A 13,853-nucleotide genomic window follows, 5' to 3' on the forward strand; every position below is an offset into this window, starting at 1 on the left:
TAAGAAAGGAAATAAAGCTTTTGTTTGTGAAGCCTTATCGACTACTTTTCTCTGATTGAACTGTTATATTGTATGTGAAACTTATCAGAGTGCTCTAGTAGTAAAATAGAGTGATCTCCCCTTAAAAAAATAACCGGAGGAGGAGTGTAACAGTTAGCATAGCTTGGTAGCCGGGAGGGATAAAATAACAGAAAGCGGGTACAATGTCTGGTGACAGCACGTACGACTATTTCGGCGGAATTGAGGGGTAAGTATTTAACATATTTGTGATGGAACGCAAAGCTGTAAATACTGGGTTTGATTGCCAAAGAGTTTGCAATTTACTATTTAGACAGTCCATCCATGAAACCAAATTGACAATATTTGACAAATTGTGGGCGTGGTTCTTATTCTCAATCTTATATATATATATAGTTACTCAACCCACTTTAATGAACACATTAATCGAAGAAATTAGAAAGGTGATTAAAGCTGTAAAAAAGTCCATTTATTTTGTTTGTTTTGAAGGGGGGGGGGGGGGGGGGGGGGGGGGGGTCTAATCAGAGACATACATGTATATATGTCTCTGGTATAATCAACCATATTTACTGAGAATGTTTACAACTAAATTATTATAGACACTAAAATAAATGGAAATAGTATTTAAAGAGGTTTCCTCACACTACTGTACAGAGGGCATTCACGAATGAATTGTTGCTCATCATTATCAGAGCAATGTGACGGTCCATAGCATGTTAACAGTTTGGAGGGCCGGGGTACAAGCCCTGGTTTGGTCATTACATTCTCACTTTCTTATAAATGCCTTAACTTACTGTTTTCCAGGGGTGCCACACATTCCAAAATGGTGTTGTTCCGGTCGGATGGCAAAGTGATGGCCAAGACAGAGGGGCCATCTACTAATCAGTGGGTAGGTGTCTATGTCTATAGTACAAATAATTTATACTAGTTTTAGTCTGAGGTATATCATGGTCACTCTGACTATTGCATGTAGTCCATGTTGGACTTTCTTTTGAGTATATTGCCTGGATTTTCTAGTGAGACTCCTTGTATATACTATCATATCCACAGAAGGTTTGTCAGCGTTTCAACAAATTCATCCTTGAGGGACATTTCTGCAGAGTGCCCAACATGAATTGAATCTTGGTCTCTGGCATACAGTATATGTTATACTGACAAGTCATATGTGAGAGTTTTAGCTATCTTATTAATTGCCAGATGTACCAACATATGCTAGAATAAAAAGGAAGAATACATATATCAGTGTAGAAACAAAAACATATACGTACAATGTATGATGAGTGAAAGTTTTCAACATTACAGTCCAATACCAAATTCAGTTTTCAGGACAAATTTACCCTCATATACCATATAATCATGTCTGTGTTAAAAATGTTTGTACAAGCTACGGTATTTCAGTGCTTGAAGGATCGAATACTTTCATCTATGATATTGTTCACAAATAGAAAAGTGAACTAAATGGAAATTAAATGAAAAAGAAAAAATCTTAGTGAAGATATGTTACATGGCCTTTGATATTTCTGTTGTGTTATCAAAAACACCTCTGACAAAGAAAGTTTAGTTGTTTTTTTATCGAATAACTTGTTATACAGGCAACTCATAATGATTTTCTTGGGACTACGAAAATCTCTGATATTTCCGAACTTATTATTTCCAATTCCTGAGATACTTTGTAATACATACAGCTAAATCATTTTGTTTTGGAATACCAGTAATACCTCCCTGTTGTTGTTTTGTCTTTCCCCACTTTGCTCAGTTTAAATTGACTACTATATTGTTACAAAATGGAGAACTGCTGCTTCAGTATTTTAATTTTCAAAATGGGAATTAGTGTTTCATTGGTAAAGAAGAAAAACGTTTAATACCATAAAAAAAAAACGTAATTAAAATTAGTGTTATTTTCTTAGCTCAGAAATTTTGTACTGAAGAGCATGCCTGGTTTAATTTAGCATTAGGATTTCGGACACATGTACTTACATCAAGAAATTCCTAAACCATTTAGCCAAAGCTATTTTGATTATTCCTTTTGACAGATTATTCCGTTTTGTTTTGTCATCATTAGCTGGTTGGACAGGAGGAATGTTTGAAGAGAGTTAGTGAGATGGTTCAAGAAGCGAAGAAAATTGCAGGTCTGGATGAAAAGAAACCCATCAAGGCTCTGGTATGTATCCTCATACATCCTCTATAGAGATATGTTTGTGTTGTCGATTTTTATATTCGACCAAATACATAGAGGATATTGAATGGTTTCCTGTTTAATATAACATATATTTCACGAGTATGACAGAATATCGATATTTTCACGAGTGCGAAGCATTAGGGAGAAATATCGAAATATTCTGTCATACAAGTGAAATATATGTTATATTTAACGGGAAACCATTCAATTTTCTTTTTATTGCTTTTCATATACATAAAAATATAAAAATTAATAGTGTCAAAAAGAGCGTGAATCAGTAATGACGTCATCTCTTTGTGACGTTACTCCACGTCAACTCGACGGCACCATTTTGAAAGGACTGATAAGCGCAATTCAAGCGTTTTCTGCTGTTATCGGATAATCTGTGCATGTATAGCTAATGTTAAGTGAGTCAAAAACTAGTCAGAATATTTCAGAAATACAGCAAAATAACCACTTTATCTATCTCTGCATCGACTGGAAAAATCAGCAAGTTTCAACGAGGTGAATACAAAGGTTAGCTCTGATTGGTCAAAAATGGAAAACTTTTATTTTCAGTGCAAAACTTATATTTTCACTGCAGAATCTTATATTTTCACTGCTCATAGCTGCAGTGAAAATATAAGTTTTATTAGATTGCTCAATTTCTATATTTCACTGGCAAAATTGCAATAAATCACATTTTCTATATTTTTATACCATAACTTAGGTACGATATAGCCAGTGTCTGATTTATGCTGTAAATCATTTATGTTTGTGAGGGATTTATTTTCAAGCTAATATGTAAGGAGAGTCAATCTTGAAATCAAATCCTTAGTAATTATTTATTCGAAAATAACCTTTGGATGGTACGTAGCTATAGCTATCAGTTACTGTGACTCTAATGGCTCTTCATTCACAAATGTAAAATATTTTCTAGATCAGTGTTTGCAAAATCATATATTCGCAAATATATTTCAAGAGGTAAGTTGGTGAAAATAGAGTATACTGTTTTAGCAAAATTTAAATGATCTACTGTAATCAGTGATCAGTAACGATGATCAGTGAAAAGTGTGTACCATACTGAGGTTTGAGATGTACAAGAATAATCAAATATCATATTTTCTTATACCTGGTAAATATATCTGGTACAGTGTTTGCTTCAATGGTTGATTTGCCTGAAGAAAGCGACGGTACACAGTGACTGATATCACACATGAAAAATCCCAAACTGGTTGTTATATATAGAACATCTAATCACATATACACTAATACCAACCTCTAGAAATAGTCTGTAATAATGATAATTTTCCTTAATAAAAAAAGGAAAATACTGATGCCTTCCCATCCCCAACATTAGATCACTTACATTTTACTGATATCCTGTCACAGGGTTTGTCTATGAGGATATTAAAGCATAGTTATCCCTCCCCCTCCCTAATTCCCTAACATTTTGCCACATACAACCAATGTACTGATATAGGAAATATCTGCACTGCTTCCTGTCACAGGGTTTGTCTATGAGCGGAGCTGACCAGAAAGAAGCTCAGCAACAAATCATTGATGGTATGAAATCCAAATATGGTGAAGTGAGTGAGAGTGTGGCCGTCTCCAGCGACACAAATGGCGCCATAGCAACCGCCACTGCAACAGGTAGTGTTTTGGTAGGGGCATGATTTGATAGTTTGTACAGAAGTAAAATTTCCCTTTATCTTGATAAGATCCAGAAATAGAGGATCTAACATGCATGAGTATCAATGAATTATTGAGTTAATTAAACATAATCAATAATTTGATATGACATGTGCTTTTTGGCAAGTGGTAACAAAATCCATATGTTACTGACACAAGTGTAAGATTCTGTTTATCTCATAATATTTGTATTAGAAAAAAATAATAAAAGCTAAAATTTTGTCACTTTTTTATGACTTTTTGATTTCAATTAGATGGTAAGTTTTCGACCATCACAACAAGTTCAACAACAACAGATTTTTTGTTTTAAGATGGCTCATCATACCATTTTTTTTTTTAAATCTGCAATATAGGATACCTAGCAGTATGGACAAAACCTCTGTTCTAACACTGCAAAGTCACTGAATAGCTTGATTGGAGAGTTCTTAAAGCTTAGATTTTTGTGTGTGTTTATTTTAAAAATACAGGTGGAATTGTGCTGATAGCAGGTACGGGATCAAATTGTCAGCTCGTTAACCCTGATGGGAGTACCTACAGATGTGGAGGATGGGGACACCTTTTAGGGGACGAGGGTGGAGGTAAGTGGCTCAGGTATCGGGTAAAGGTGCACTAGCTCAAAAATTAATTAAGGTAAAGGTGAGTTTGCTCAGGTGTCGAAATTCAGGTAAAGGTGACCTAACTCAGGTGTCAAAGGTAAGAAGTTAATACACTTCACAATTTTACAATTATTCAGAGAAAGGATATATCCTAATGTATATTTATTTGCCAGTAAACTTACATCTGATCGTTCCTGTAATAAACCTGTTGTGAGAGATCAAGTGTTGGCCTCGTAGGCATATACATTTGTATATCAGGATAAATACTGGTACTAGATGTTGATGTTTCTCCTTTCTAGAATTTGAAATCCTCATAAGGAAATTATTTAAATTCTAGCTATCCCTGTATTACACAGTATTACAGAACTTGTTACATTTTTTGATGTCGGATGATTGTTTTCATTCAGCATACTGGATTTCACAGCGAGCTATCAAGGCCTATTTCGATCACGAAGACAATCTCCATCCTCAACCGTATGATGTTACTTTTGTTAGGGACGCCATGCTCAAATATTTCAAGGTAAATCGTCCTTCCATTTGTTTATGTTAACTATGTTTAAAAGATAAAATTTGTATTCTGTGTTTTGTTTTTATATGCAGGTAATATTTTGACAGACATAAATGGTGTACTGTTTTCGTCAATCCACATTGGGTTAAAGTTTTTTGTTGCAAATTTCTTCAGTGATCTACAATTCAGTCAGATAATGTGTAATTGTCTGAATTTCTGGCGCCAATGTTCTAGTGGAGTCTTATGATGATGGATATGTTTCAGTTTGTGAAAATAAGTTCAATTTTTTTTTATTTTTGAGATGTTTGATATTGTACATTACCTCTCCTTTTTTGGGGTAATTTGTTTTCGATTAAAGTTTAGAATAAGGGCGTATTATGCATTTATTTAACAGTACTCTTGTTTTGTGTTGGAGAGTTTTGTGTTTGTATCAGTATCATTTGGTTTTCCTTAGATAGAGGAAAGGAATGGCCTCCTACAGTACCTATATACCAACTTTGACAAGTCCTTCATCGCTGGAATGTGTAAGGAATTAGCTGCAGGTAAAACATTGTCTGTTGAATCTTGTTACCTATACATGTATTAATATTAACCTGATTTAGATTTCACAGTGTGTAATATACATAATACAGATGTCAATTAATTGTTGTCTCATTTAATTCATATGCAAATTCTAAATAAGGCATTAGTTTAGTTAAATTGAGAAACAAACAAAAAACAAGAAAAATTTAATTGATAATGTTCTGAAAATGTTGTCATTTTCTGGAATTTGAACACACAATTAGCTAATTATGTAATTTATCAACTGCTTGAAAGGCCTTTTCCATTTTAACCGATAATGAGTTATAGATTTGCATTTTGCAACTACATGTAGTATCCAATCACTACAAATAAGACAGAGGAAAGTGATATCATCAGACATTTTGTTTCTCACTTTTCAGGGGCCATAGAAAAGAAGGACAGACTCTGTCAGCAGATGTTCCACGATGCTGGAGAGATCCTAGCCGGCCATATCCTAGCACTGGAACCAAAGATAGACAAGGTTTACTAAATAAATTCTTTATCTCTCTGAATGAGTCTCTTTATTGCTGCATTTGGAAGACATGTTTATGATTACATAGTTTTCAGCTGATTGTCAATTATAATCACTCGGTTGAAAACATGTTATTGGTAAATCAGAAGTAAAAATCTGTTATCAATTATTGTGAGTATATTTTTCATGTATTGAAATGGGCGAGAAAAAGTGTGATTTGATTATTACCAAGGTGATTTAAAAGCTCATTGAACATTAAATCTGTTGTTTAATGACTGATACAACTGAAAACTGGTCAAAATCTCATTAAAGTTATAAGAGAAAATATTTTGTATGTGACATGGTCCAACTGATTACATATAATTAGTAAATTATGTTAAACCAATGATTAATAATGATTTTACAAACAAGTTCCTAACACTATGTCCACATGTTTTATAAATGGCTACATATGTATGGTGCTGATATTTCATTGATAAAAAAAAAAAAAATCTTGTCCTTTGTATTGACAGTTAATGAAGATTTACTAACTTGCATTAAAAAGGTTATGAATTTCAGATAAAACTTTCACTTTAAATGTGGAGTTGCAATGTTTATGCTATCACATTATGGAATATTAATTGTTTGACACCATTGATTCAGCCTGTCTATTTGTACGTTGAATTTGTCAGCTGAAATTTAGTTCCTATAATATTTTTGTTGTATACTCTTTATTTTGACTACAGAAACTGTTAGAACAGGGTCTAAGTGTGGTATGTGTAGGGTCAGTGTGGAAAAGCTGGGAGCTCATGAAATCGGGTATGTATACAGATGTTTATGAAAAGGTAGCTTAAACGTAAAGTTTGTATGTCCCTGCCATTTTCATTGGGGAGCAGGCGGAGAGACAATTACTGTAAATAGTGTTACCCACACATGTCTATCTGTCTGTCCATCTGGCCATCCTGTCCAGTCTGTCCCTCTCGTTGTCCCTTTCTGAATCAATGACATATATTGAGAATCCCTCAACAGCTTTGGTTCACATATTACTCAATAGAATCATTAAGTTCTACACCTCATCACATTCTGGAGGTCATTGGTCAAGGACACACATTCTGGTGGTCATTGGTCAAGGATACACATTCTGGTGGTCATTGGTCAAGGATACACATTCTGGTGGTAATTGGTCAAGGATACATTCTAGAGGTCATTGGTCAAGGATACACATTCTGGTGGTCATTGGTCAAGGGTACACATTCTGGTGGTCATTGGTCAAGGGTACACATTCTGGTGGTCATTGGTCAAGGATACACATTCTGGAGGTCATTGGTCAAGGACACACATTCTGGTGGTCATTGGTCAAGGATACACATTCTGGTGGTCATTGGTCAAGGATACACATTCTGGTGGTCATTGGTCAAGGATACACATTCTGGTGGTAATTGGTCGAGGATACATTCTAGAGGTCATTGGTCAAGGATACACATTCTGGTGGTCATTGGTCAAGGGTACACATTCTGGTGGTCATTGGTCAAGGATACACATTCTGGTGGTCATTGGTCAAGGATACACATTCTAGAGGTCATTGGTCAAGTATACACATTCTGGACGTCATTGGTCAAGGATACACATTCTGGAGGTCATTGGTCAAGGATACACATTCTGGTGGTCATTGGTCACTTGAAAACCCCTCCACAGATTTGGTTCATTTTTATACCATGGTATGACATTTTCTATTTATAAAAATATTTACTTTATTGTTTTTGTAAGAGATGTTTCTGAGGTAATCCTTGCAAGAGAGTTTGAATATTGCATTAATTCACAATAAGCATGTCATCATATTTTCTTTCAAAAAAAAAATGATTTGGGTGATTGCAAATATTCAAAATTTAAAGCCTCAGAGGAAAAAAAACAATACATTTAAATTGTTAAAACAACATACTTTAAATTGTTTTTCTGCTGGAGTAATCAGGTTTTTGAAATTATAAATAAAAAGTTTTACATATGTTTGTCTTTATTTGGGCTGATAAAATCAGAAATATCTGAGAATGTGAAGAGCCAGCAAATTTGTGCTGAAATTAAACTTATATGCATTATGTAGTTTAATTCTGTTCACATTTCTATGAGGAAAGACTTTAGAAAACTTAAAAGATATCTGAAAAAGTGATTGGAATAATCTGTAATTGACGAAAATGGTGGTATAAATTGTAAAATGACCTTATTTATCTGCTTATAAAAGTATTTAAATCAATTTTATTTAGCCTAATTTTGATTAATACAAGATCTTAGATGTCAATTCTTTCCAAATGAGATGAAATCTAAGAGAAAACAACATTGTCATTATTGGTATGTTTTCTATTATCAGGCTTAAGAATAGGTAAAGATTATCTCCCTTTGACCAGTTCACTTATTATGTTATACATGTATTTCAACAGCAAAATCAGTGTGTGAGCATCAGGTGTTCAGTAATTAGTTAGAAGATAGTAAAAAATTATCTGATTGCAGATTTTAAAATCTAAATGTCTGAATTTGATCAAAAGAACAATGGTCAACCATCATACTGGTGACTATTCAATTTGTCTTCAATTCTGAATATGATGCCGCTTAAAAATGAATGAGTGTAAATGATAGGATGTCCATGTTCATTTCATATGACATAAGTTTAGGTTTTCACAAGTTTTCAATTATTTCATCTAGTAATGAACTTTACACTGAGCCCCCAGCCCAACCCAACCACACACACACAAAATGAATTTCATATTCAAGCGCACTTATTTGTCATTTAACTTAACAAGAAATGCTAAAATACTTTCCTCTTTCTTCAATATCCACTTTTGCAGAATCATTCAAAATAGTGCGCTAAAAGTTGCTCACAATAAAGCCTTTCCTAAACTTTTAACTTTTACAAAATAAGAAAAGAAAATATGATATTATAAATGCATTTTGTTCCAAAGGATTTTACTAAAACATACATTTTGTAACTTGATTTGTTCTAGGTTTTATGGAGGTGATGGAGAAGAATACAAGTCACAGAATTCGTCAGCTTAGCTTGTGTGAATTAAAAGAATCGGCAGCCGTTGGTGCCGCTAGTATTGGTGCTACGAGTATTGGGAGCCTCTTGCCACTTGACTATTCAGAAAATGCATCAGTATTCTTCAAAACACAGCTGGGAAAATAGACTATGTTGTTTCATGTGGGTTAAAGATTATGAGTTTTTACGGAACGTTAATTAACTGGTACTTTACCGTAAGTCTGGGGCTAAGTTAATGACGTAGACTTACAGTAGATTTTTCAGCCTAAATATCTGGACATAAAGTCAGTATATTTATACTTTTTATATGTTTTGGGATTAACATTTTATCCTATTCAACTGGAAAAAATTACTGTTGCACATTTAAATTTATTGTTTGATCGAAGATGATGAAAATGGGATTTATAAAATAATAACTCAAAATGTCCTTTTCATGTTATACTGTTACCAACTGAATCTTGGTCTGTTTTTAAGGGATATTTGTGATCATAAAATTTTGATTTTATTATTTTGTTGAACACTATTTTATATACATTGTACAATGTACAGAAGTATATACTTCAGACAACCAAAGTTAGATTGGTTTTGTTTCCTAATATTGATGTGTTGGTCAGAAACTATCTGAAGAAATATTCTCTATTGATAAAGAACAAAGGCCTGTCCGTTTATGCTGACAAACTAGTTTGTCAATTTTGATTTGTGACATTTCAGACATAAATCCTGATAGACCTGTAGATGTTAATTAATACAGGCCTTTAAAGTCAAGGCTTGTCTGAAAATGACAAAAAAATCACTAGGTCCGTCATTATTTCATAAACGAACAACTTTGGTTCAACTATTTATACAGGGATAAACGAAAATGGCCAGGTACATGTATCTATGGCTGGGAATATGTTTAAAATTATTGAGAAGATATGTAGATACCTTAATATTGCCTTTTGGAATTCAGAGATTATTTCCATTGAAGGAAGTTTACATTTTTATTGGAAACAGCTATTATATTCTCAGGTGCTTAATTTATATGCATGCAAATCTTGAGTGGAAACACGAGATTGTGTTGTGGGAAGATAGGAACATTTTTGCTTTCATTTCAGTGATTTTAAGTTAGAATCTAGCAAGACTTACAATTTTGCCAAAATAAAATATTTCAAAGAAAGTTTAAATGAAAAAAGTTGTGATACATATTGTTATGTAGCGAGTGTGATTTCATGAAAAAAACGTAATAATCTCAATTTTTATTGGCGAATCGAACCAGAGCTGCCTAGGTGAATGACGAGTGTGTCGTCAATATGGGTACCCCACTATGTAATGTCACCTGACCACCCATTGATGGTTCAAATTGTTCATTTAAAAAAAATTTAAACACAGACTTTAAAACTAAGAACTTAGAAAACAATGCTGTATGTATTCATTAATAACTTCAAACTTAATAATATATGGTAAACCTTTTGTCAATTCGAATAAGCAGATGGTTTGAACACATATTTTTTCAATAAAAGCAACAGTTTTCTAGCTGCTAGTGTTAGTTCGAACTCTAGTTGTTTATAATTGACACTATTTTGGATAGTCCGAACTTGTCAAATGAAGAATGTAATGTAAGATATTTTTATTTAAGTGAGACACATGCAGGCTTTCTCAAGTTAATTTGATAAATTTAACTTTCAATATATTAAATCCTATTGCTACTTGTAGCTGTGGTAATGGTTGCATTGTTTTGAATACAGAAGCTTGTAGTTTGAAATCAAAACTTGACTTAGAATTTTAAAATACCAGGGCCCAGTCGTTCAAATGATAATTAGCTTAATCACTTGATTAGTGAAAATCTCATTTCTCTAAAAACTGGTGTTAAACTGTGTTTAGACTTATAATCACTATTGAACAACTGGGCCCAGGTAATAAAGAAAAATTACTAAAAATGAAAAGTGTTCTCAAAGATTATATTACCCTCAAATGTAGCATCATAATTTGTTAATCAATTTTATTGATAAAGTAAATATGTTGTAGGCCCAATTTCTTTTATTTCTAGTCATTTTTTAAAATAGAAAATTAGTTTGCTGTATTTATGGAATTTTATTTGTTAGTTTAGGGGACAAACCAATATGTTTATATACATATATACAATGTATATATATTATGTACCGCCGCTTGTAAGCATCTGTACCATATTTATATACAGAACACAGCCAATAGTATGGTATGTCCATACAATGTCTATGCAATGCATTCCAATCATTCAGATTTTACACATGAGAGATACTGTCTGACAATTGTTTCTCGCATACTTTATTATCCTGTGACGCTGCTCACAATAACGTAACGTCACCATTGAGTAATTATGTCGTTAATGATGACGTTATCGGGTATGACACACATTACAAGGAGCCTTGCAGATGGCGCGATGAAATGTTTTCATAAAAACTTAGACTTGCAAGTGATTCACAAATAAGGATACATCAAACATGGGTCTGTTCCGCGAACAAGGATATCTCAACCCTCGTGTAAGAGTTTGGCTGGCCAGCACTCGATAAGTCTTGTACTGACTGGCCAAACTCTTACACTCGGGTTGAGATATCCCTGTCCACGGAACAGACCCATGTTAGATTCTGTTATTCCTTGACTGACTGATAAAGCTAATCTACTGCAATCTCAATTTGACATTATTTTCATTTTGTAAGGTGTTATACTGTTGTTATTTGTTGCAATGAATTAAGTAACATGTTTTGGTAAGTTAAAATGAGAGAGCATTTGAAATATATTTAAGATGGAAAACATTTCTGGAATAGATTTTAAGCAATGCTACAATGTTTTCAGGGTATGACACCTGTTTTCAGATATTTCATTTGAAATATATTTTTGATGGAAATATCTGGAATAAATTCATATCAAAACTATATTTCTCTAAGCAAATTTTTCAAGTTTACAGATATTTCCTAATCTAGAATTCTTTTTGTATTTCTAGGTTGTGAAATTTTTTGAGAGAATGTATGGATGAATACTTTGATGTTGAATTTGTTTTATCTAGCTTGTGTGAGTCACAGAAGAACTTTATAAACAACATGGACCATTGTATGGATGTGTTTAAAATTGAAATAATTATGCATAGATGGTTTCATTTGTTGACAATGACACAATTTACATGGTGTATTATTTCTTTTATGAATAAAAGCATTGCACTGATATTTCATTATTAAATTTTTATGCTTAATTAAAATTTTGAATCAATTTTACATTTATGCAGTTTATATATTTAGTTTAACTTTCAATGGATTTTTTTTTCACCTAAAGATTATTGAGTTTATACTTGTACAAGTTTTGCTTGTACAGTTGTGATTAAACTTAAAGAAAACCCACAAAAAACTAACTTAGTCAACATTAGTGCCCCGTTCAAAATTAGACATTGATTTAGTGTTATATTTATAGATTTGTCATGCATATTAGGCAGGATGCAAGCTTCAGTAAATTTGATGTGAATTGTGGAAATGACCTCACAATCCAGAAATATCTGTTGCAGCTCTCAGAAGACTGCTGAAAACGGAACTAAATAATTGACAGCACTTGGAACTAAATTGAAACATGGTAATATCTCATGTAGGCCTACATAATATCAAGCAAAATGTTTGAAATGATGATGGGAAAACACGTTATTCAAAACCTCGAGACCACATACACATGCCCCCAATTTATTAATTTTAGATGAGAAGTACAATTTAATTTATAAGTCGGTATTTAAATGACCACACAAAGAAAACAACTGGGTTTTTTTCACGTAACTGTTGTGCTACAGTATATTGAAAGGAATTCGATAATAACTTAAAATTCGAAAATAAATTTTAAAATTTCACGATACAGCATATAATTGTTTTTAAGTAGACAGAGATTAGCTTATATGGATTATATAGATCACTCTATTGTGTTTGGGGGGGGGGGGGGGGCGCAGATTTATAGTCATTTACGGTACAAATATTGTGTTTTACAGACTTACGTGAAGGTACTGTACAGTTGTCTCGACTAGGAAGTGCGATATCTGATTAAAAATTCACACTGTATACATGAAAAACCAAAGTACATAATATAAAAGTTTTATGTCTGCTCTATGTTTCACTTGTATGACTAAGAATCTATCATTATCATCACTACCGGGTGTTCTGTGAGACATGGAAACCTTTTTTTACACCGTTGTGTAGTTGTGCGTTTGTTATATAAGGTGTTTGTTTTTTAGGTGCCGTACACCCTAGCAACAGTCACACTCTTTATGAACATGGATAAACATGGAGTTTCTATAAAACTTTAACGAAATAACCTCAAGCATGCAGCGATATTTCATTAGCCACGGAATAGTTAGCGAGATTGTTAACAATGATACATGTCACATAGTGCATTATTTCTTGTTTGTATAAAAAATTGGCACTGGTATTTCATTATTGAACTTTAATTTATGTTTCATTACAATTTTGAATTATTTCTGTTATCGTTCAGATTTTATTTATTTAATTCAACTTTCATTTGATTTATTTTCACAGAATTAAGAATTTAAACCTCTGAATGCATTGAAAATACTTCAAAATAAATATATTCATTTAATATTTTATATCAAAGTCCGTGCTGTAGCTTGAAGTTAGACAATTGAATGAACATATGACCATTAAAAACATCAAAATGTCTCTGTCCATATAACAGATATTTGATCGATAATCAAATTTATCAATTTTGAAATAATACAAATTGGAAAAAAAAAAAAAAACTTTGTTCACGTTCAATTCTCTTTATGATTCATGTTCTAATTTGAAATCGCCATGTGATACCTTGCACATCCCCTACTGTTTACACGTGATGCCTTAGTC

General features: G+C 32.9%; 1 protein-coding gene across 1 annotated transcript; it reads left to right on the forward strand.

Annotated features, from left to right (window-relative positions):
* The first annotated feature begins 91 nt into the window (after window positions 1–91).
* Window positions 92–12,191, forward strand: LOC117339770 (N-acetyl-D-glucosamine kinase-like). The gene is made up of 10 exons (XM_033901484.1): window positions 92–247; window positions 823–907; window positions 2,081–2,179; window positions 3,688–3,829; window positions 4,336–4,446; window positions 4,872–4,984; window positions 5,427–5,514; window positions 5,914–6,014; window positions 6,731–6,803; window positions 8,978–12,191. The coding sequence occupies exons 1-10, from the start codon at window positions 204–206 to the stop codon at window positions 9,157–9,159; spliced, it is 1,038 nt and encodes a 345-aa protein (XP_033757375.1). The 5' UTR covers window positions 92–203; the 3' UTR covers window positions 9,160–12,191.
* Window positions 12,192–13,853: the final 1,662 nt, after the last annotated feature.

The sequence above is a fragment of the Pecten maximus genome, chromosome 12, assembly GCF_902652985.1.
Source record: "Pecten maximus chromosome 12, xPecMax1.1, whole genome shotgun sequence".
In the NCBI taxonomy this organism is placed as follows: domain Eukaryota; kingdom Metazoa; phylum Mollusca; class Bivalvia; order Pectinida; family Pectinidae; genus Pecten; species Pecten maximus.

Excerpts from the sequence above, each read along its gene's own strand:
- LOC117339770 (XM_033901484.1), top strand. The coding sequence starts at position 204 with ATGTCTGGTGACAGCACGTACGACTATTTCGGCGGAATTGAGGG. Across the intron at positions 4,985-5,426 it reads CCATGCTCAAATATTTCAAG|ATAGAGGAAAGGAATGGCCT; the intron begins GTAAATCGTCCT and ends GGTTTTCCTTAG. Across the intron at positions 6,804-8,977 it reads CTGGGAGCTCATGAAATCGG|GTTTTATGGAGGTGATGGAG; the intron begins GTATGTATACAG and ends GATTTGTTCTAG.